General features: G+C 59.4%; 2 protein-coding genes across 5 annotated transcripts in view; both read left to right on the forward strand.

Annotated features, from left to right (window-relative positions):
• FAM234A (family with sequence similarity 234 member A) overlaps positions 1 to 12,328 on the forward strand; it is an 82,391-nt gene extending 70,063 nt beyond the window's left edge. The window contains exons 6-13 of one of the 3 annotated variants that reach the window (XM_037814221.1): positions 9,229 to 9,359; positions 9,464 to 9,596; positions 9,858 to 9,987; positions 10,378 to 10,518; positions 10,735 to 10,810; positions 10,959 to 11,108; positions 11,376 to 11,478; positions 11,548 to 12,328. In XM_037814221.1, coding sequence (XP_037670149.1) covers positions 9,229 to 9,359; positions 9,464 to 9,596; positions 9,858 to 9,987; positions 10,378 to 10,518; positions 10,735 to 10,810; positions 10,959 to 11,108; positions 11,376 to 11,478; positions 11,548 to 11,759 — 1,076 coding nt within the window. In that variant the 3' untranslated portion in view covers positions 11,760 to 12,328. Of the gene's footprint in view, positions 1 to 9,228; positions 9,360 to 9,463; positions 9,597 to 9,857; positions 9,988 to 10,377; positions 10,519 to 10,643; positions 10,811 to 10,958; positions 11,109 to 11,375; positions 11,479 to 11,547 lie in introns of those variants that run through there. The other 2 variants (XM_037814222.1, XR_005213539.1) reach the window with 2 other exon arrangements.
• A 735-nt stretch (positions 12,329 to 13,063) lies between these two features.
• ARHGDIG (Rho GDP dissociation inhibitor gamma) lies at positions 13,064 to 19,796 on the forward strand. 2 transcript variants are annotated; one of them, XM_037814223.1, is made up of 6 exons: positions 13,064 to 13,319; positions 18,673 to 18,852; positions 18,930 to 19,013; positions 19,128 to 19,204; positions 19,288 to 19,351; positions 19,450 to 19,796. In XM_037814223.1, the coding sequence occupies exons 1-6, from the start codon at positions 13,103 to 13,105 to the stop codon at positions 19,647 to 19,649; spliced, it is 822 nt and encodes a 273-aa protein (XP_037670151.1). In that variant the 5' UTR covers positions 13,064 to 13,102; the 3' UTR covers positions 19,650 to 19,796. The 2 variants fall into 2 exon arrangements, with proteins under 2 accessions (XP_037670151.1, XP_037670152.1); XM_037814224.1 differs by lacking the exon at positions 13,064 to 13,319 and adding an exon at positions 15,336 to 17,809.
• The last annotated feature ends 30 nt before the right edge of the window (positions 19,797 to 19,826 follow it).

Consider the following 19,826-nt stretch of genomic DNA (forward strand, 5'->3'; position numbering starts at 1 on the left):
ATAGACTTGCCGAGGGGGTGAGGTGTGCCACTGCCCGGAGCCTCGCAGAGCTGCAGTCAGGTGCAGCTGTAAACACGGAAACGTTTACCATATGGCCAGCGGAGAAGACATGCAGGGCATTCACTTAGCTTCCCCTTGGCAGTGTTCTAAGCTGTTTGCACCGACACATCCATTGTAATGCTGCAAGGGAGACGCATAACCAGTTGTTTTGGCTAAAGTACGGGGGAAGGCATTCCCGGGGTTTATATAAAAGTAACAGCATTAAACAATCTAATGCCATCACTGATTGCTGCTTAAATAAACAATATCTCCATCATTCAGGGTGTTGGAGGGAAAATCCACCTCATGTCCTTCCAGTGCACTGAGCTGGAGAAGTGGTAGCTTCTGTGCTCCGATGGCTGTGGCTGCCATTTCACTAGGGTTTTCCTTCGAGGGCAGTGACTGTGTTGCTCCTGATTTCTCTCCAGGTGTTGAGCAATCCTTAGCACCATCCAAGCCAGTTACTCCCATGTGCATTTGATGCCTGCACATTTCCCTCCGATGCATCTTTAAAGCCAACCTAAATCATCTTGCTTTCTAAAGGTGCACTCCCAGGAGCCCAGAATATAAATGCCAGGCCTTTCTTGGAGTCTCTTGTTTTGTAGGTGGCATTGTACAAGCATATCGGCAACCCTTCAGAGACCGCAGCCGCACAGACGATGTGTCGGCTCCTCCTGCATGCCACTGCAGTTATTTGTCTTTTGTCATCACTTGAACAGAAAAGAACTTTCTCTCTTTTTTTGATCTCCTCCTGTGTAGATTTCCTTACCTTCACATCATTAAAGCTCTGCTGACTTCATCTTTCGCTGTAACTCCGGAAGCCCTGGTGCCCGTGGCTGTGGGGGCAGCTTGAGCTCTGTGGCACTGGGAGTTTAGGGGTACGCGGGGGCACCCCGAGAGTGGCAGCAGGTCGCGCCTTCCCTGGTTTTTAAGTTTGCTCCACCTGGTAGAACTACCCAGGCTGACACGCTGGCTCCCTCCATTCCCATCCAGGGGTTGTAAGTTTCCTTAAGTAAACACGTCTCAATTAGTCGTATGCTGTTACTCAGTTTCCAAAGTCCTATTATGATTATTTTGTTTTGTCTCATTTTATCATTGCCCTTTTAAAACCTTTTTAAATAAAATGAATTTAACAGGCAATAAGATATTGATGGCTGTGAAAGTAATAGGACAAACATGAACATTATTTTAGATCTTTCTCATAGATGTCAACTTGCTGTACAAGGGCAAAGCCTGCTTTAGATGAGTGGCCACAGCTTGCCCACAAGCCGGGGTCCAGTAATGACGTCGTCAAGGTCGTGGGCGACTTCTGCGAGATGCACACGTCATCCGCCACAAACAGCTCCACATCGGTGTGGTGTGGTTTCAGACGTCCGTTTGAATTAAGTCACAATATGCCACCCACGTAGCCTCATCACGTTTATTTCCCCACATGCAGATGTTTGTGAGTGTGGGATTTGTTTCCGTTGATTGTGAAAGTGGAACGCGTCCTCCTCCGCCACGTGGTTGCTGACGGCCAGGCGGCTCGGGTTGTGTTCAGGTGCACAGCCACGCAGCCGCTTTGTGCCGTCACTTCACCTCAAGCCCACTCGTGTGCAGCTCAGCTGGCAGTGATGTGTCACAGGTGGCCTGGTGGACCCTGGATCTCTCCTGTCTGCCACGCAGTGCAGCACAGTTTAGGGTTGCTCACCAATTGCTCAATTTTGAACTCGGACAGCAGCACATGAGACTGCACTTTGCATCCAAGATCATGGTCCTGCAGATCTAATTTCTCTAAGGGTGAGTTAATTTGTGGCATCGAAGCAAACACATTCCACCCCTATTTTTAATCTTGCTTCCCGTCAGTCTCAGGTACTTTGGAGTTGTGTTCTTAAGTGGCGCTTTGGCAATCAGTTCTCCATTGGGCCCAGAATTGTTAAATGTAACAACGACGAGTGAGACTCAATCGTTTCCGAGGCAGGTCCGTGGCACATCCCTTCGGAGGTTACAGCTAACACCCAAAGCCCTGTTCATTCCTGCATCCACTTTCTGGACTGCATTCAATGTAAAAGAATCACTTTTCTGGGACAGACTGTAATAATGTTCCCAGAGTGGGGCCTGCTGGCCGGCCTCCCACAGGGGCATTGCCTCCTCATGCTGGTTGTTTTTTTTATTTCAGTTTATGAGATATATTCACATGTCATATAGTCCTCACAGTGTACAGTCAGTTGTTCACGGTACCATCATATAGTTGTACATTCATCACCTCAATTTTTGAATATTTTTCCTTATACCATAAAGAATAAAAATAAGTATAAAAAATAAGGGTAAAAGAACACTCAAATCATTCCATACCCCCCATCCCACCTTATTTTTCTTTTAGTTTTTGTCTCCATTTTTCTACTCATCCATCCATACACAGGATAAAGGGAGTGTGAGCCACGAGGTTTTCACAATCGCCGTCACACCACGTAAGCTGCATAGTTATGCAGTCGTCTTCAAGAATCAAGGCTACTGGGTTGCAGTTTGACAGTTTCAGGTATTTCCTTCAGCTATTCCAATACACTAAAAACTAAAAAGGGATATCTATATAGCACATAAGAATGCCTCCAGAGTGACCTCTCGACTCCATTTGAAATCTCTCAGCCACTGAAACTTTTTTTTTTAAAGTTTTAAAAATAACATTTATTTTTTTTTCAAACTTTTAATTGTGCAATATAGAAAACTGAAAAGCACAAGAAGCAAACACAAAAGTCATCCAGAATCACAAGCAGTTTTACGCGTTGACAGATCCTTCTAGGTGCTTTATGTGTATACATACAACTGAGCATACATTTTTATGTGTTTCATGCTTTTTCATGAATATTTACCAATTCAAAGTCCCAAAGCTGTGAGTACTGGGATATAACTAAGAATACATGACACCAACTCAATCAAGGGGGGAAAATGTATTCCTGCCTTTCTTGGGGACAACAATTTCATAAAAGACAAAATGCAACAGGCCTCATAGATATGGCATAGTTAACAAATATGGCATTCCCTTAATGCTCAATTTAAAATTAGACATAAAGATACAAGTATAATTCATCTAAGAGAATTCATTGTCAGATCTATATTGAAATAACAAGATATGTTTCCACTGAATTATTTTTAGCAATGTCCTGTGGTATAGCCAAGAGATGCCCAAGTACGATGGTTACATCAAAATGGAAATCTGAACACAGCTGCATACATCCCTCCCCTCTGCACCTTCTCCCTCCCGCCCCTCTGCAGACAACCTAATAAACAAGTTCTGATGCCAGCTGCTCAGAGTCGGTTAACATTCCATGTCAAAGATGCTGCTTTTCTATCAACAAAAAGATATTTACAAATTCGTTAATTCACTACTCTACTTTTTATCATACATTGTCACCTCAAGAAATCTAAAAAGCTTAGATATTGTGAAATAATGAATCTTATCCGCAGTAAACAGGTATTTTACAAAAAAAAATTCACATAGAACTATAGTTATAATCTAAAACTGTCTTCTAGATCTAGACACTAGCAAAGAGCCCTGCCTCTCTTCCTCTTCCACTATTTCAATGACTGAGTACAGAAATGCGTCTGGCTCCAAGAGGTGGATTAGCAAAGTCACTCCCAGAAGACAGGCCTTCCTTTAAACTAACACAAGGACATTTCTATAGGGATTATCTTTCTACTTCTATTTTTAGTATACTTTGGACATTAGGACTTGTCCTTTAATACACAGCAATAACTAAAATGCCTATACAGAACAATGGTCAAACAACCTGAACTTGTCTAACTCGCAGGCAAAGAACCCTTCCCTCTGCACCTCCTTCCCTACCCCACCCCCACCCCCTCAGCACACTGCTCCAAGACACCCAGTTCAGCAGTGCCATTCCCCAAACACAGCCATTCTTCTGTATTAACAGAAAAAATATCTAAGATGTTATTTTACACTCTGTACTTTTAACATATATTGTATCCTTGTAAGCATCTAGAAAAACTAGATGTTTCAAATAAGGACTTAAACTTGTCCACGATACACACAGTAGCTCTGAATAAACCATACACATGTAACACCAAAAGTCATTTTCAGAAGACAGCCTTTCTAGGAATTTTAACACAAAGTGTACAAAATGTGTTAGTTTACTAACTCTACTTTTGTCATACATTGGCAACCTCTTTAATACCTAGAGACTAGATATTATAAAATTAGGACTCATTTGTCCAGTACATACACAATATATACAGTACGGCAAAGTTAAATGAATACCCATAACATACATGGCAATGGATGATCAGAAATGTTCCAGTACACACTAGCAAAACACCTTTTTCAATTTCTCCCCTCCCACCTCACTCAAACCAATGAACAAGTACAATGTTCAGAGGTGGTTTAACAATTCCATTCCCAAAGACAGTATTTCTTATCAATTTTTAAGAGCTATTTACAGTGCTATCCTACTACCTCTGTTTTTAAACACATCAAGTACTTCTAAACATTTAAAAAGACTAGCTATTTCAAATAAAAATTTACTTGTTCACTGCATATATAGTATTGTTCAATAAAACTGTACACACATAACAATGGTTATAATCTGAGGTGTCGCCTAAACGTGACCGTCTTGTCCTCGAACCCTACCCTCCTGACTTCCTTTTCTCCACCACCAGTTCAGTAGACAAGTACAGGCAAGCGTAATGGTTTGAGGTGGTTGAACAAATTCATACCCAAAAGTCATTTACAGAAGACAAGCTTTCCAATAAATTTCAACATAAAGTATACAAAACATACTAATTTTAATAACTATTGGCAACCTCTTTAACGTCTACAGACTAGATGCTGCAAAATTAGGACTCATTTGTCCATTATATGCACTATATATACAGCCAAATGAAATGCACGGGACATACGGAAAAAGTTTTGTCTGAACACACTAACAAATTACATTTTGCTATTGCTTCCTTCCCACCTCCTTCAAACCACTGAACGAGTATATAGACAGTTGTATGCTGCTGAGAGATGGTTTAACAATCCCATTTTCCAAAAGACACTATTTCCTATGAATTTGAGCAAAACAGTATTTACAAAGTAATATTTTACTACTTCTACTTTTAACATACATTGGGCACGTCTAAACATCTAGACAGACTAGATGTTTCAAATAATGACTTAGTTCGTCCACTATATACAGAACAGTCTTGAATAGACTGCACACATCTAACAACAGTTAATCAGAAAGTGTCTTCTAAATATGCACATTCTACTCTAGAACCCGTCCCTTTTATCCTTCCTCCACCAACCCTGGGGGCTACACTGCTCAAAATTTCAGAAGACAACCTTTCTTAGGAATTTCAACACAAAATGTACAAGATGTGTTAGTTTACTATGTTTTTGTCATACACTGGCAACCTCTTAACATCTAGAAGACTAGATGCAAATCAGGACATGTGCGTCCGTTATATACACTGTATACATAGCAGAGTAAAACCAAACACACAAACATAGGGACAGTGGTTAATCTTGTCTCATCATAAACACACTGGCATAGAGCCCTCTGCACTGCCTTCTCCCTCCTCCCCCCAAACCAGTGCACAAAATGTGGACTATTTAGAGTGGTTTGGCCATTCCAAAAAACTCCGTACTATTTCATATGAATTTTAACAAAAGATAATTACAAAATGTGTTCTTCTACTACCTCTACTTTTACCATATGTCAGGCACTTCAGAACTTATAAGAAGAGGAGATATTTCAAAAAGTACTTAGCATTGCCAATTATGTATACAGTAGTGAAGAATAAATTGCACACACAAAATAATGGTTGTAATATGAAAATATCTTCTAAATATGACCAGTCTGGCATACAACCTTCTCTTCCTCTTCTTAGCCTTCTGCTTCTTGGCCTCCAACCCACAGAAAGCGTGGTTGTGTCTCTCTCCCGCTGTCGCTCCCGGAGGCAGTCTAAACTCCATTTCAAAGTCAATTCCAGGAGACATTCCTAAATTTTTTTTTTTTCCCTAACAATGGACATTACAAGACATGTGATGTTTACCTCTACTTTATCATACGTCGGCAACCTCTTTACATCTAGTAAGCCGAATGTGGCACAAGTTTTCTTTAAAAAGTTGCGGGGAGATTTGAGAGCAGCTTTTTCATATTATATACACAGGCCTTCTTCTATAAATGGCCAGTAATCTTCTCAAAAGGTGGTGGGCACTTCTTATTGGCAAATGTCGCAGGTTAGTCTACCATTTCTCTCTTTCATGTCAAGCAAGGTCGGGCAAACGAAGACTAACCGCCCTAAGGAGGCCCTGCTAAAACCATTCCACCCGTCGTCGTCCCAGGCTCCGCTCACTTTCCAGGCCCATTAAGCCTTTGTCCATCGTTGTTGGGACGAGGTGGCATCTCGTCCAACTGGAATGGAGTGGTCACCCCAGGTCCCGGATCTGTGAGGCTCCATGGCCCAAGCCGAAGAGAGGACCGAGCCTGAGTCTACACGACCCGCCTTCTGGGCGCTCGAGTCCCCTAACGGCCGCCGTCAGGACATCATGGGGGGAAGGGAGGACCGGGTCCTGCCGCTGCCCCAGGGCCAGGACCAAGACGGTGGACAGTCGCGGTGAAGACTCTGAGTCTCCGCAGGCAGAGACCACAGGGCGCCCCCGGGCCCCCAGCTCACCCGCCGGCCCGGGGCCGGAGGGGTCCGAGGGCCCGGAGGGTCTGGAGAACACAGGCCGCGCTCCGCTTTCCGACGCACTCTTTTCAGCGCGCTCTCGGCCGGAACTCTCCCACTGAAACTTTATTTCATTTCTCTTTCCCCTTTTGGTCAAGGTGTTCTCAATCCCATGATGCCAGGTCCAGGCTCATCCCTGTGAGTCATATCCTGCATTGCCAGGCAGATTTACACCACTGCAAGGCATGTCCCATGTGGGAGGTAGGCAGTGAGTTCACCTGCCGAGTTTTGCTTAGAGAGGCCACGTCTGAGCAACAAAAGTTCTCAGGGGGAGACTCTTAGGCACAATTATAAGTAGGCTTAGCCTTTCCTTGCAGCAGAAAGCTTCATAAGGGCAAGTCCCAAGATAAAGGGCTCAGCCTTCTAAACTGTTAGTCCTCAGTGTTTGTGAGACGATCAGCAATAACCCAGGTGGGGACGTGTTCAACATTTCCACGCTTTCCCCCAGCTCCTGAGGGGAGTCTCGTTGTGTTTTGGGCAAGGATTTGCCGAGCGTATCACGCCACCCTTTTGGAGGTCCGGCCCCTGGTGTTTGGCTTTTAAGGCGTGGAGTTTTCACATGAGTCTTGAATGAAGAAAGGGTGACCCTTTATTGCAAGGAGGTGTGGGCTCTTCAGACCCACAGCTGGTCTGGGGAGGGATTCTTTACTGCACAGATGGGCTCAGGTCGCCCTGATGCCCAGGGGTCCTGCTTGTGCCTTCCTGGTGGCCACGACCATACGTTGTCCCGTCCCGCGGTTTTCGCTGAGAGCTGCTCTTGCTCCAGGGGAGGAGGCGGCGCTGCTCTGGGCTGGGTGATCCTGTGGTGGTCGGTTCCCGCTGGCACCAGGTCTGAGGAGTGGAGAAGCTCGACGGAGGAGGTGGCTAGTGTCAGACTTGAGCTTCCTGTGCGCCGACCGGTGGAATGCTAGTTTGTGGTTTTTCCTTTCCAGTTGCCTTGAACTTCCTGGCCATGGAGGACGTAAATAGGGACAGGATCCAAGACGGCTTTTCCTTTATAAAAACAACAGCAGCGACGTTCTAACCGGTCCTGTGCCAGCGAAGGTAAGGGAGTAGCTCCCGGAAGGAAGAGGGGGTCTTTATGTTGGTTCTATCACTTTTGCTCAGTGTTTGGGAGCAGAAGGAGGAATTTCTGGAAGCTGTCACATGGCCCTTCCTGAGAGCAGGGCTCTCCTCAGCAGCGAGCCGCGGGCTGTGTGGCCTGGGAATAATCAGAGGCTGGGGGGAAAGACGGGCCCAGGGGTGGGGGCTGGGCCGGGGGCTTGGGGTGAGGGGAAGGAAGCGGGCCCCCGTCTGCCCCTGGCCGCAGCTTGGTGCCTGGACATGAGCGTGGGTCTCTCCCCCAGGCTTCTCCACTCCCTGCACCATCGCGGCCGCCGTGTCGGGGGGCCAGTGGCAGCTTGCTCGGGAGAGGGCTGTGGCCAGATGTGGCCCTTGTGGAGTGCTCTGTCCCACAGCTGGAGGGGAGTGGGGCGTCCTCCACCTGCGGCCTCGTGGACGGTCGGGTGCTTTCACTGCCCTCGATCCGCTCACAGGTAGGCCGGCCAGGTGGGGGGGCAGGTGGCCACACGGGGCTGGAGTGGGGGGGGGTCTGAGGTCGGGGCGCTGTGCTCTCGAGGACGGTGTGGACGGTGTCATGGGGGCGGTGAGGGAGCCTCCCAACGAGCCAGTCACCACTCGGGCTGCATCCACGGCCCCACCTGGCGACTCAGGACTTTATATTTCAGGACTGTGTTTTGTCATTTCAGCTTAAGTGTTGGATGTGGGAGCCGTTTTTGATTGTGCTCCACCGTGAGGCGGGCACTGCTGGGAGAGAGCAAAGGAGAGGGGCAGCTGCCCGGCTCGGACCCTCAAGCTCGGGGCCACGTCTCTCTGAGCCTTGAGTAACGGGGAAGGAGCGAGCGGGAGGTGGGGGGCTGAGTCGCCTGCACCTTCCCAGCAGTGAAGGAATTCTAGGTTGACTCTACATCTAGTAGATATTAGTGTTTCCCTTACGAACTGGAGTTTGAAAGATAGGGAGGAAAGTAAAGAGCAGGCTGGAAATACTGTAAGAATTAGAGGACTCGTCTAAAACGGGTGCTTGGATGGGATCACAGCTGGGGCACAGGCGGCTGGGTCAGGTCCGGCACGGCCACCCGGTCCTTCGTCACCGGGCAGTGGCCTTCGTGGGGAAAGGGGGCCACGGTGCCTGCCAGAAGGCCGCGTCCGGCAGCTGGTCAGGTCCCCCCCGCAGAGCCGGGCTGAGCACTGACCCCGGGGGGCTCTAGAGCCGAGTATTGGAAAGCACAGATGAGCAAGGGGGGAGAAGGCAGCAGTACCCGAAACACCGCTCGAGCACGTTGGTGTAAAACCACCCAGTTTCCTCACGTGTGCGCCTACACTCCCAGTGGCGGTGCTGCCCCCTGAGGGACCCTGCCTCTGCGTGTCCGCGTGTCCCCTGCGGGGTCTCTGGGGCACAGTGGCGGGTCTGCTCTCTAGGGGACACCCTGTGGAGCCGCCCGAGCCGCCCTGGGACGAACGTCTCCGTGCTGGGCCCAGTGCTGCGGGTGCCCGACGGCGACGGCGACGGGACCCCGGACCTGCTGGTGCTCACCAGGGAGGAGGAGGAGGTGCTGCCCGGCGCGCAGACCGCTGCCGCTCGGGGGTGAGGGGCGCGGGGTCCCCCGTCTGTGTCCACTCCTGGCGGGCCGTGACCGGTGCTCCGCCCGTGCAGGTCGGCGTCCACCTCTACTCGGGCAGCTCCGGGCTCCAGATCGGCCGCCGGGGCAGCCTCGGGTGCAAGGGCACGGGCGGCCCCCTCCTCCACGTCACCAGGACGGGCGCCCACTACCTGCTCGTCCCCTGTGGTGCGTGGCCACGCCCCGGCTTCGCCCTTGGGGGAGGCGCTGGGCTCAGGTGACCTCCACACCCTCGGGGACCTGCGGCTGTCCTGAGGCCGCCCCTGTACCACAGTGGGGGCCAGCAGCCTCTGGAGGGCCCCCTGCAAGCTGCTCATGGGGGGCTGGCGGTCCCCGGGCCGTGGGGGGAGGGTCTGGCGGTCCCTGGGCCAGGGGAGGTGCTGCGTTCCTGGAGGCTGAGCTGACGATGGGTGCACCTGTCTCGGGTAGCAAGTGCCCTGTGTGGCCGCTCCGTGAAGCGCCTCTACGAGGAGGTGACAGGAAGACCGAACCTGCTGAAGACGGACCCCGTCTGGGAGCGCAGGGTCAACACCAGTGCCCCCAGGATGCCCCTGCATAGGTGGGTGTCGGGCGGTGCCTCTCTGCACACCCAGACTCGGCACCCAGTGTCCCATGACCGGTGGACGGGGGGGGGTGGGGGGCCATCCGGGGGCCCACGGGGAGTTGACGGGCAGAGGCTTTGCTGGGCCATTCCAGGCTCAGCCTGAGAAACCGGCAGCCAGAAGCAGAGAGAAACTGAGGCAGAGGATGCCCCACCCCCCACCCCGGCTGAATGCTTCCCGCCGTTTCCAGGTTGCGAGAGAGAGCCTTGCTGAATGTTTCCAAACGCAAGAACTAAGAAACACTGGGGTCCTGCTGCTGGGGACCCGCACAGGCGGCACGGGGGGTCCCAGCCCCCACCTCGGGGTCTGAGCCACTGGCCCTGCGCTTTGCCTCCCTCCTCATTTAGCTCCGGAACCATCCGGTTCCTGATGAGTGTTCCTGGGAAGACGGGCGAGGACGTGCTTCTCGTGGGCTCTGAGGCCTGCGTGCTGCTGGACAGGCAGGAGCTGACGCCCACCTGGGCCTTCGGCGCCACCCAGGTTCTGAGGTACCAGGTTCTTCTCTGGGAAACCGGGCCGCTGTGAGCGGGCGCAGGGCGCGGGCCCCACTTGGGGAGGGCAGCTCGTGGTGAGGGCCTCTGGCCTGTCACCGCTACCCCTTCACTGGCGTCAGCTCCCATCCAGGTGTGGCCACGGGAGGATGCCCTCGGTCATCTTCTCCTCCCAGAGATGCCCCTGCAGACTCCTCTTCCCTCGTCTTCCAGAAAACCCACCCTTGGTCACTTCACTCCGGACGCAGGGGCAGTGGCCATCGAGAACGGAACCGGCATCGACAGACAGGTGGGCTGCCCTTCCTTCTGAGGCCCCCGTTTGTTCCTGGCAGGTAGTGGACCCAGGAGGCCGCTGCTGGGCTAAGGGGCCTCGGGGGGCAAGTGGGGGTCCCGGGGGCGTCCAGCAGCCCGGTGCCCCACAGCGCCCCTCTCCTCAGATCTGGCTGCTGGACCTCGGCACTGGGGCCGCACTGTGGAGCCAGCCCCTCCCGGGCCTCCCTGGGGGCCCCCCGTCCACCAGCCTGCTGACCGCAGACCACCGCTCAGCCTTCTTCTTCTGGGGCCTCCACGACGGCGAGAACCAGACGGTACGGGAGGCGCACAGATAAATGGAGGCAGCAAGAGGGCCCAGAGAGGAAGGGGTGGCCGAGGGGGCTTTGGGAAGAAGACCCCAGACCCGAGTGGGGTCGGGAGGAGCCCAGAGCTCCAGGTGGAGGACGCGCAGAGGAGCAGGTTTGCAGAGGGAGGGCTGGAAGGGGCTGTGGAGTTGAGGTGGGGGCCCCGGTGCTCTGGGTGCAGTCGCCTTGCTCTGGCATGCGGATGCTGTGGTGGTGAGCTCACTGTGTCCTCCCCAGGAGGCCAGGGGCGCCCGGCACCGGCTCTACATGTTCCACCCCACCCTGCCCCACGTCCTCCTGGAGCTGACCAACGTCTCTGCCAACGTTGTCGCCTTCGACAGTGAGTGCAGCCGTGGGGGACCGACTGGGCCCCTGAGCTGGGCAGCCCCTGACGGCCGTGTCCCCACAGTGGTCCTGTTTGAGCACAGCCGCCACGCCGCCTGCATCCTCCTGACCGGCCCGGTGGGCCCTGAGGTGCCCGGCCTGGTCTCCCTGACCAAGCAGAAGGTGAAGGACCTCATCCTGGGCAGCCGGGTGCTCCGCCTGGGCACGGGCGGGTCAGACAGCGACCAGGCCGTCCGGGACCGGTTCTCCCGGCTGCGGTACCTGAGCGGAGCGTGACGCGCCCGGCGGCGAGCGATTCAACGGAGGACGCGCAGCCCACCCCCAGGCTGAGCCCCCCTCTCCCGCAGAGCCGCGCCAGGGGCTGTGCCCAGGCCCCTCTGTCCTCTCCTGGAGCGGTGGTGGGGGAGGGGTCCCGGGACCCCGAGATGCGCCCTCACGGGGCCTCACCTGCCCCCGGTTCATTTCCAAGTCCAGGGCTGGCGCCGAGCAGTCCCCCAGCCCTTCAGCGCCCCTGCTTCGCCAGCGTCTCCCCAGGCTTGGGGGCAGAGCCCCAGGGTCCCAGGCCTGTCTGCAGAAGCCCCATCTGCACCAGCCTCCTGGGACCCCCACCCTCCTTGCACCTGGCACCCAGGCCCCGGCGTGTCCTGAGGCTGCTCCAGCCCCCCTGCCCTGCCCAGTGCTGACTGCCCCGAGCCCCTCTGACCCAGCCCCACACAGGAGGGGCTCTGGAGGAGGGTCTCCCTGACAGGCTGGGGGCTCCTAGCCCACTCACCAGTCCCCGTGGAGGGTTCACACCGTGTGCTGGCTGCTCGTGCCGTGGGTGTGCCAGTGACCAGGCCAGTTTGCACCTTCTGTCCACACTGGAGCTGCCCGCCCCCTCCAGGCCCTTGTGCCTCCCCAGGTGCTCGGCACCCCGGCCTGGCCTCACCTCTGTGCCTTGTTGCGCCGCGGTGCCTGTGTGCTCGCCGAGCCTCGTCACCAAAGCAGCCTGAGCACCGAGCAGCTGCCGCGGAAGAAACCGGAAATAAAGGTTTTTGCACTGTCTGCAAAGCCCCTGTGGGGGCGGGGGCCTTGCCCTCTGCTCCTGGGCAGCTGCATGGGTGGTCCTGTGGGGGCAGGCGTTTCTGGAGCACAAAAGCACAGGGCCCAGGGGGTGGGGGTCCCCAGGAACATCCTTGCCCTGAACCTGGAGCAGGCTCTGGATGGGGTCACGAGAGCAGCCGCTGCTGGCCAGGTGACGGGGGGCCTGAGCCGGCAGGAGAATGGACAGAGCAGCCTTGCTGCCTGGGGCCTGGGGCCTGGTCCAGCCATGCACCCCACAGCTCCCGCCGTGGAGCAGGCTCGGCGGGAGCAGCCCCGGAGAGGTGGGGTCCAGGACCCCCTGGCTGGACTCACCTGGCACTGCCCACCTACCCCAAAGACTGGATCCCCCAAAGTCTGCAGGCCTGGGAGGGCTCTCTGTCCTCAACCCTAAAGGAACCCTCCGCTGACCCTCACGGCGAGCCAGACCCACAGCAGGACGGGTCCCTGCAAATGGGTCCAACCAAGGGTATGGCTTTTTATTTCTGGGCCAGATGTGGGTGGGAGCAGGAGGGCTGTGCCAGCTCCAGGTGGGGAGCATGTGGTGGGGGTGTCACAGCTGCACCCCCAAAGGAGTCAGGCCGGTTCTGGGGGTGGGGGGGACCAGGCCAGGCGGACCCTCACCACGGAAGCTCCGTGCATCCCGGGGAAGGTCGGTTCCAGCTGCGAATCAGACTTGTCAGGAGGTCACGGTGTTGGGATCATCTGTGTTCACACCCGGGGAAGGCACACAGCCGCCAAGAGGAGAGGCACATGGTGGGTGGGAGCTGGGGGCAGTGGGAGTGGGCGGTGGGAGCCAGGCCACGGTGCCCCCGTGGGACAAAGCTGGGACATGGGCAGTGACGGTCAAAGGGTTTGTGCAGAAATGGCCTCTGAGACATCGCTGAAGGGGGGACTGATGCAGGCCGAGCACTCAGGGTCCCCACTATGGGTTGCAGGAGGCAGCAGCCATCCCTGGCCTGGGGCTTGCATTCTCCACAAAGGACGAGGCCCCGTTGGGAACCACAGGCTTTGTTCCTGGCTCCCAGGGCCACAGTGAGGACCAGCTGTCAGGAGCCCTGGGTGGGCCTGTTCTCATCTCCCATCACCCTCCTCTTTCTGGGGTATGGGCCCCACCTTTGCCCTAAGCGAGGTCAATGGGATCCTCCTGTAGGGGAATTGGAGCTGGGACTGGTCCTTTCTGGGGAGGTGGGGACCTGGCCAAGCGCAGGCTGTGTTGCGGGGCCCAGGGCAGGGGGCTCGGGGGGCTCGCCCTGCTGCTGGAGGGGACACAGAGCGGCTCAGACCTGAGGCTGGAGGACACTGGCCACCAGCTGTTGCACAGGACCTCAGGCAGCAGGAGGAGCCGAGGGCGTGGAGAGGGAGCTAGTGGTCGCCCCTTCCCAGCGGAAGGGGGGGGGGCATGTGGTCAGCTCCCCCTTCCTGGTGCCCAGCATCTGCCAGGGTGGGGACCTGGGCCTCCCCTCGGTTCCGGCTCCCGGAGGCTGGGGCTCTCAGCAGGAGGGGAACGGTCAGCAGGGGCCTCAGGCTGGATGGGCCAGGGGTCTCTGAGGGGCAGATGGAAACCTGGGTAGGGGTGGCTGGGCAGTAGCCCCCTCTGGGGGCCTTAGGCTGGGGTGGGGGCTTCACAGCACTGAACTCTGTGAGGAAGTCCGCACACTGGGCACCATAACAGGGTCTTCCAGAAGCTCCCGGGAGCTGAAGCCCCAGCTCCACCCGCAGCTTCGTGGTGAGACCACCCTGGGCAGGTGGGAGTGGGGCTGAGGGGAGCTGAGCCCCCTGCCACCCCCAGACCGGGAGCACCCCTGGGCGCATTTGAGGCAGTAGGTCTAGGGTCACGGTGATCCACGGGGCGCCCCAAGATGATGCCACAGAACTTCAGGCACCTGGGGGGGGGGGGGGTGCCAGGGCTGCAGGGGCCATGGGGATGGGGGCCCTTGGGCAGGGAATGGGTGGGATGGCCAGCGAGCTGGTGCTCCAGGCTGGGGAGGGGTCTCACAGTCTAGGGGTTGGGACCAGGAGGCAGTGGCCTGAGGGCGGGCAGCATATCTGCATAGGCCTGGCCCCTTCCTGCTGCTTGGCTGCCCTGGGGGTGGGGGTGAGGGGAGTTGGGGGGCACATACCCACTGCAGTGCCTCCCGCTCTGTGGTTTCTTGTGCAGTAAGCCTGGCGCCGCTGGGGGCCGGCAGGAGAAGTGTGGTGGGCTACCCCTCCCCCCCCCCGGTTGATTCTGGGTTAATCCCACCCCCCCACCCCCGCAGTGGCTAGAGGGGGCTTGTTCAGAAATGCAGCGTCTCTGCAGTGCAAGGCCAAGGGTGTCTGGGATTCCTGGGCCTGCTCCCCACGCCCCACGCCCGGCGTGTCCCCCCACCTCATAGTCCCTGGGAAGGAGCCTGGGCTGGGGAGGCCAGAGCCGAGGGCCTGCTCCACTCACACAGCCCTTTTTTTAAGGGTGGGGCCTGAGGACCCCCGGGGACCAGCAGAATCCTCCCCAGATGCTACGCCTTATGGGGGGGTCCTCCTTTCAACTCTGTCCTTTTCGGGACCCAGACACTCTATTTCAGCCACCGGCCTTTTGGGGAGGAGTCGGTGGACCCCAGGCCCCATGACGTCACCAGGTCTCCCTCCAATCTCAGCAAGCTCCGTCCTCCCAAGGCGCTCCCCAGCCTGGGTGTGTGTGGGGGGGGTCCCACCACGCCCCAAGCTGATCCTGACCAGGAACCTGCAGGAGGTCTCTTGGGGCCCGAGCACAAAGCTGCGGGGGGAGGGACGGGACACGCCCCAGGCGGGTGCCCAGGGGCGGGGATTCTGGGAGGCGCGGCCTAGGGGACACGGAGCAGCTGGGGTGGGTGACTGAGCCCCCGGGCTGCCCCTCCCCAGCCGCCGCAGTGACCCCCAGGGCCCGGCCCGGGGGAGGGGGCAGGGTGAGCCGCGGCCAGACGCCCTCCCCCCTTGCAGAGGCCACGGCCCGCAACGGGGAGACGGGTGCGGGAGACCCCGCGCGCGGAGGAGGACGGTGGGCGGCAGGCGCTGGCTCCGCAGCCGCACGCCCCGCTCGGGTCCCGCGTGCCCACGACCACCCGCTCCATCCAGGCGCCGGCGGAGGCTTCCCGCGCACCGCGGGGGCGGATGTCGGGCCGCGGCTGGCGGCGGCGGCGAGGGGACTCAGGGCGGGGAGGGTGGACCCGGGTGGGGGTGGCTTCTGCGCCCGCTGAAACCCCCACCCCAGCCAGGGCCCGCCGCCCCGTCACCCCGCCCACGCCCATTTGTGGCGCCCTCGGGATGCGCAGAGGCCCTCGGCGGAAGGGCTGTGGGGTCCGGGTGGGACCCCAGCCCGGCCGTGCGCGCCCCGAGGCTGGGGCTGGGTGTGACTGGCCTCGCGGTGCCCGCGCTCGGGGCCGCTGGGTGAGTGCGCGGGTGCGCGTGACCTGCGGGCTGCGGGCAGGTGTGCGGGGCGCTGCGTGGCTCTGCGCGTCAGTCGCGGCTGGGTGTGCTCGGGCTTGGTCTTCCTGCGAGCGAGACGCGGCGAGGCGCCCGCTGTCTCCGGCGTGGGCCTGGGCCGGTCCTTCAGGCTGGGGGCGGTGACCCCTTCCCCCCAGGGGCCTGGGCAGGGCGGAGACCACGCCCAGAGAGCCCCAGGCCTGCGGGGAAGGGGCTCAGGACCCCATTCCCGGCCTTCCTCCCCTCCTCCAAGAACACCCCACCCTGGTCCCCCAAGCTGGGCCCAGACCCTCCCCCGCCCTCTGGGCAGAGCTTTTGACACATTTTAGGAGGTAGAAGCACTCTTATTTGTTTTCTTGAAGATGGAGCCTCCACTCCACCCCACTCGGGGTGCTGGGGTGGGGTGGGGGCTGGTCTGGGCCAATCCCAGGCTTTTGGCCAGGAGCCCCCAGATTCTGAGGTCTGAGTCCATTTCACCTGCTGGCCAGGCCAGTTCCAGGACCAGCGGTGGGGACAGGGACCTGCACCTGTCAGGGCGCCACCTCCCCTAGATCAGGTGCCCCCACCCACCCACCTGTGCGCTGGGGGATCAGGCTGGCCCCAGCCCTGACTGCCCTCTCCGGATGGGTGCAAGGCCATCCACAGCTGGGGCCTACCCGCGCCTGGGGACATGTGGCCTCCCTGAGCCTCTGGGAAGGGGCAGCGGAGAGAGGGGCGGTCCTTGAAGGACCTGGCCTCAGCTCCAGGGGTCCTGCCTTTGAAAGACTGCAGGTAGGTGGGCTCCGAGGACGCTGGCCAGTCCCCACCCAAGCAGGTGTGCCCTGACACCTGCTAGCCAGGGTGGGCTACCTCTGGCTGTCCAGACAGGAGGGGGCTCAGGCCCCACTCTGCATCTCCTCCCCTCTGCACTCAGACCTGGACCTTCCCCACTTCCCCGCCCTACGGGCACACCCCGTCACCCCTCATTAAGGTGTCAAGAGCAGAAGCCCCCGCCTTGCTTCCCTGAGCACACCTCCACCTGGAGGAGGGGCTTGTTTTTGTCCAGTTAACCTCTCCACAAGGACAGTGTCTTGGGAGTCACCCGGGTCCCCAGGTCCCTGCAGGGCCCAGTGCCCTCACCCTGGTGGGGTCAGTAAATGTGACTCACGTCTGTATGTCTCCAGATTATCTTCGCTGTGCAAGGGGGACCCCGCGGTGCCCCTGTGTGTGGGAACACGGGGTTCCTGTCCGCAGGACCCCGAAGGCTGTGGGACTCCCAGCCCCCACCCCACCCCGCCCCGCCTCATCCAGGCTGGGCAGGCCCAGGGGTCCCCTCTGCCCAGAGGCCCCGGGGTGGGGGTGGGGGGGTTGTCGGGCCCAGGTGCGGGCTGCAGGGCCTGCCGGGGGTAACGAGAGCCTGGGGACCTGGGGGGGCACACCCCGGCCCGCGCACCGCCCCCAGCCCCTCCCAGAGTGCTTACCCGGAGACCCCCAGGCGGCGCCGCGGGCTGGGGCGGCCCCGGGCGGGGGAGCGCAGCGCGGCCTGGGCGTGTGAGCCGGGGGCAGTCCCGGAGGGGCCTCCCGGGTGCCGAGCGCGTCTCGGCGGGGCTGCGCGGGGTCCGCGGAGCGGCTGGGGGCGCGCGGCGCGGGCGCGCGCCGGGCGCGGGGGCGCTCCCGGCCGGGATGAGCTCACCGCAGTCGCGCCGGGGCTGAGCGCCGAGCCGGGCGGCGGCTCCTCGGCGGTCCGGCCACCATGCCGGGCCTGGACGCGTGCGAGCTGGGGGCGCAGCTGCTGGAGCTGCTCCGGCTGGCGCTGTGCGCCCGAGGTGAGCGGGCCGGGCGGGGACCCAGGGCCCGGCAGCCACGTGCGCGGGGCTCGGCGGGGTCGGGCGCCGGCGGGGGCTGCAACTTTGGGGGCGCGGCCCCTCGGCCGGGCGCTGGCGGGGTTGGGGGCCTTGGTCCAGGACAGGGCGCAGGGCCGGCGGGTGTGTCTGCGAAGCCAGGGAGGTAGGCGCCTGCCGCGGGACGTCCTCTTCCCCGGGTGTGGCTGGAGCGTGCGCGGGGCGCGGCGCGAACCCCGAGAAGCCGCGAAGTGCCGTGGGAGGGGGCCGAGGAACCGGTGTCGGGGGCCCCAGGCCCCTATGAGAAGGGACTTTGGGGACTCCCAGTCCCTGGGAGGGGGCCCCAGATCCTGAGCCGAGGGGTTCAGAGAGAACCTCCCCCAGGCCTGTAAGAAGGTGCTCAGAGCAGAATGGGGGTACCCAAAGGCTCCAGATCATTGGGGGGGCCCCTAGAGGACATAGGAGGGCAGAGCCTCTGCCCTAAGCAATGCCCTGAGGCCACCCACCAACACCAGCCCCTTGGGGCCTTTGTTCCCCAGTCCTGGCCGGGAGTCAGGGAGGGGCTGGGGCGGGTGGCTGGGCCCCAGGCAGGCCGCCATTCCACCCGGGGCCTTCTCCAGCCCCAGGGCCCTCCAGTGCATTTGGGCTGCAGGCTGCTCTGCGCGCTCTCACGGCTCCCCCTGGCCCCCATCGGCCCCCTCAAGCACCAGCGCCTCCGCCCTGGCCCCGAGCCCCACCCCCTCCCTCTGCAGTCCCTTTGGGCAGTTGGCCAGATGGGGAGTCCAGTTTGGTGCTCGAGCGCCAGGGCCAGCCGGTGGCCGCTGCTCACACCCCTCCCTGGCTCCCAGTCCTCCTGGCTGACAAGGACGGGGGGCAGCCGCCCCCGGATGAGGCGCTGGAGGAGGCAGCTCTGGGGTACCACGCCCCGGGGCAGAGGAGCCTCCTGGAGATCAGGCAGCTGGACCCCGACGACGAGAGCCTGACCAAGTACAAGCGGGCGCTGCTGGGGCCACCGCCGCCCGTCGTGGGTAAGGTGGGGGGCGCCCTGCACTGCCCGGGAGGAGGGGCCCGCGGGGCACCCTGTGGACCTGCAGTTTCTCGGCAGACCCGGGCCTGCCCCACGTGCAGGTGACACGGCTGACGCTGATGTCCGAGGAGGCCCCCGGGCCCATCACCATGGACCTCACAGGTGACCCCCTTGGCACCTGGGGCCTTGCGGGTGCCGCCCCCCTATGTTGGGTGTCCTGGGGGAGGGGCTCAGCCCACCCCCGAGCTCGGACCTCAGCGGCCCTTTCCCTACCAGGGGACCTGGCTGTGCTGAAAAACCAGGTGTTTGTCCTCAAGGAGGGCGCTGATTACAGAGTGAAGATCACCTTCAAGGTGAGGGCGGCTGTGTTCGGCGGAGTCATCAGCCAGCTGGGGGCCCTGAAGGAGGGTCCTGGTAACACCCTCTGTGCCCCCAGGTCAACAAGGAGCTCGTCTGTGGCCTCAAGTGCCTGCACCACACCTACCGCCGGGGGCTGCGCGGTGAGGGGGCGGGGGGCGGGGCCGGGGGCGGGGCGGGGCCGGGGTGCGGTCGGGGCGGGGGGCCGGGCAGCTGCGCCCTGACGCGCCGCCCCCCGCAGTGGACAGGGCCGTCCACATGGTGGGCAGTTACGGCCCGAGGGCCCAGGAGTACGAGTTCGTGACCCCAGTGGAGGAGGCGCCGCGGGGCGTGCTGGTGCGGGGCTCCTACGTCGTCACCTCCCTGGTCACCGACGACGACAGGACGGCCCACCTGTCCTGGGAGTGGGGCCTCCACATCTGCAAGGACTGGAAGGACTGAGCCCACCCTTGGGGCTGCCTCCCACGGGGACCCCAAGCCCTCCCCAGCCCCCTCCCTCAGTGACCGGACCCCCAGGCCCTCTGCCCACCTGGGACCCCCACCCCCAGCCGGCACCGTGTCTTCAATGTCCAATTAAACGTCTGTCTGTGCCCGCAGTGTTGCCTCTTTCTGCCTCCC

This window comes from Choloepus didactylus, chromosome 21 (assembly GCF_015220235.1).
Source record: "Choloepus didactylus isolate mChoDid1 chromosome 21, mChoDid1.pri, whole genome shotgun sequence".
Taxonomy (NCBI): Eukaryota; Metazoa; Chordata; class Mammalia; order Pilosa; family Megalonychidae; genus Choloepus; species Choloepus didactylus.

Coding starts and splice junctions, on each gene's coding strand:
- ARHGDIG (XM_037814223.1), top strand. CDS start 13,103: ATGTGGTGGGGGTGTCACAGCTGCACCCCCAAAGGAGTCAGGCCGGTT. Junction 18,853..18,929: donor GCCACCGCCGCCCGTCGTGG/GTAAGGTGGGGG, acceptor GTTTCTCGGCAG/ACCCGGGCCTGCCCCACGTG. Junction 19,014..19,127: donor CATCACCATGGACCTCACAG/GTGACCCCCTTG, acceptor TTTCCCTACCAG/GGGACCTGGCTGTGCTGAAA.